We start from the raw sequence: 2,353 nt of genomic DNA on the forward strand, positions 1-2,353 counted from the left end.
AAGTGCTCCACAATTTTGTGCTACCTTACAATCCCTGGATGCTTCTTGACTTCTCGTCACTCCTCGAGTTCTACCTCGAGCTCCTTGATGTGGTTCTGGCGAATATTTGGGGGCTTCTCCATTCGAAGAACTACCGTGACACGCTTGACACAATCGATTATCTCGAAAATCTCGGAATTATGAAGCCACGATTCCTTACTGGCTAATAAAACATTTAATTTAATTGTATAAATTTACTCAATTAAAATATTATCTATTATAGTCACATTACTCAGTTTTAGAACGTTTTCTTTCAGTACATTATTTAGTTCCGAATCACCTGATCCATCAGAATAGCTACAGACGAACAGCCCAATTTCTTATCAGTTTATTTCTGATCATATGAAACTCGCCAAGCCTGGCTGGTTTTTATACGTTTTTATTTATTGCCAGAACAAAGAAAATCCAAAAAACGGATCTTCTAAGTAATTTTGAAATTGATTTCTCAAACCTGCCTGTGTCTAGGCGGTGAGATTAAGAGATCTTTGTCGAATAAACGACATTGATCTGAATTTTTCCTAAGTTCCATCATCTCTTATCGTTCAGTAACGTATTTTCAATGTTACCTTCGAAATAATGTCGCAATTCTCATTAGACAAGGCCTCATTATAACATTTCCGATTTTCAGGCTCGATAATACTTCGATTTTTCAACCGCCGATGATTAACAGATAGTGGAAGACTATATTAAGGCTTAACGAGATACCAAACACTAGTCATTCAGTCATGAACCAAGCGAAAGAATACGCCGAAACGAACGCTATCCAGTTTCGTCATGTGGCGGAACTGGTGGATGAATTTCCTAAGGAGTTCAAAAAAATGAAAGGTCGAATTATCGATATTGGCTGTGGTCCTGGAAATATCACCAGAGATGTACTCCTCCCAAATGTCGACAAGGATGCTGTTATTGTTGGTAAATATTATATGTTGGCATATTAACAGAAATCATTTTTTAGAATAGATTTTTTTTCAATCAAAGAAGTCGATAAATTCATTGTCCAATCACAACATTTCACTTAACATTTAAAATTTTTCATTATTTATGAATGAACCCGAGAAATATACGATGAATTGTGAATTCTCTTACAATAAAATACAAATAGAAACAGGTACATAAGACTGAAAAAAATTTAAAAAGTTGCATCGAATCTATAATTTTTATAAAATTATAAAAAGCTGACTAAGGTCTCTTCTTTTACAGTCTAAAAATAAATTACTTCTGGACAGTCAAAACTCTCCTTTTGAGAAATATGAATATGAATTTTTCATCCCAGTGACTTCCTTTTTATAAAATTACTGAGACGGTGTATTTTACCTACAGTTTCATAAAACCAGTCTGAGCAATATTTTTCTACAATGTATCTAGTACCAGTTACCAGAGGAATCGTGAAGAGCACTATCGAAAAAATATTGATTGTTCATCTTTTTTATCCATTAGCAGAGATTAACTAACTGATTTTGTCTGCAGGTGCTGATGTATGCGCAAACATGATTGAATATGCAAAACAGCATTATGGAGTTGATGATAAATTGTCCTACCTTCAATTAGATATCCAAACACCTGAACTGCCAGAAAACTTGATTGAACACTTTGATAACGCAGTGTCGTTCTATGCCCTTCACTGGTGCAAGAATACAAAACAAGTATTGAAAAACATATATAAACTCCTTCGTCCAGGGGGTAAGGCCATCATTCTGACAATTTCACATCACATGATCTACGATATGTATCCGGAACAGGAAAACGATCCAAGATTTGCACCATACGTAAAGGTAAAATTCATCCGTAAATTTACGTCTTCTTTTAAGAATGTTCATTTCATGGTTCGAATTTCTCCAGAATTCAATGAAGTGGGCACCTCCTCACCAGGGCTGTTCGGATGCTGAGCAGATCATGAAGAAAGATTTAATTGAAGCTAAATTCAACGTGGAGTACTGCACTAACAAATGGGAAACATTCAAGTATCCGAGTTTTGAGGCTTTCATGGGTAAGGTCCATATGCAGAATTAATATCTTGAAATGATTTGAAAAATCTTTTTGATTTTCCCTCCAAAATCAAATAATATACTCGCTTTCAAAGTTGCACCCTTTTTTTCAATTCACTAAATATATCTGACAAAAATTTTCCACCAAATGCCACAGTAGTGGTCTCATTGGAATCATTCAGGGGGATTTTAGAGACAAAATTTTGTTCAAATTATTTACTATGAAAATAGGGAGTTATTGAGGTTGGAGAAGTTAGAGAATAATAAATAAATTAATTTAAATAATGCATCTGAGTTGAAGTGAGAAATTTCACAACTTTTTCAAGAGC

At 34.4% G+C, this 2,353-nt stretch overlaps 1 protein-coding gene across 1 annotated transcript; it reads left to right on the plus strand.

Moving 5' to 3' along the window:
- The first annotated feature begins 649 nt into the window (after positions 1-649).
- LOC105270246 (lovastatin nonaketide synthase-like) lies at positions 650-2,064 on the plus strand. Its single transcript, XM_011311074.1, has 3 exons — positions 650-951; positions 1,507-1,811; positions 1,879-2,064. Exons 1-3 carry the CDS (start codon positions 765-767, stop codon positions 2,047-2,049), a joined length of 663 nt encoding a protein of 220 aa, XP_011309376.1. The 5' UTR covers positions 650-764; the 3' UTR covers positions 2,050-2,064.
- The last annotated feature ends 289 nt before the right edge of the window (positions 2,065-2,353 follow it).

The sequence above is a fragment of the Fopius arisanus genome, unplaced genomic scaffold (genome assembly GCF_000806365.1).
Source record: "Fopius arisanus strain USDA-PBARC FA_bdor unplaced genomic scaffold, ASM80636v1 scaffold00082, whole genome shotgun sequence".
In the NCBI taxonomy this organism is placed as follows: Eukaryota; Metazoa; Arthropoda; class Insecta; order Hymenoptera; family Braconidae; genus Fopius; species Fopius arisanus.

Bases quoted from the DNA above. Each gene is read 5' to 3' on its own strand.
- LOC105270246 (XM_011311074.1), top strand. From the start codon at position 765: ATGAACCAAGCGAAAGAATACGCCGAAACGAACGCTATCCAGTTTCGT. The intron at 952-1,506 runs GTAAATATTATA...TTTTGTCTGCAG, and splicing joins CAAGGATGCTGTTATTGTTG to GTGCTGATGTATGCGCAAAC. The intron at 1,812-1,878 runs GTAAAATTCATC...GAATTTCTCCAG, and splicing joins GATTTGCACCATACGTAAAG to AATTCAATGAAGTGGGCACC.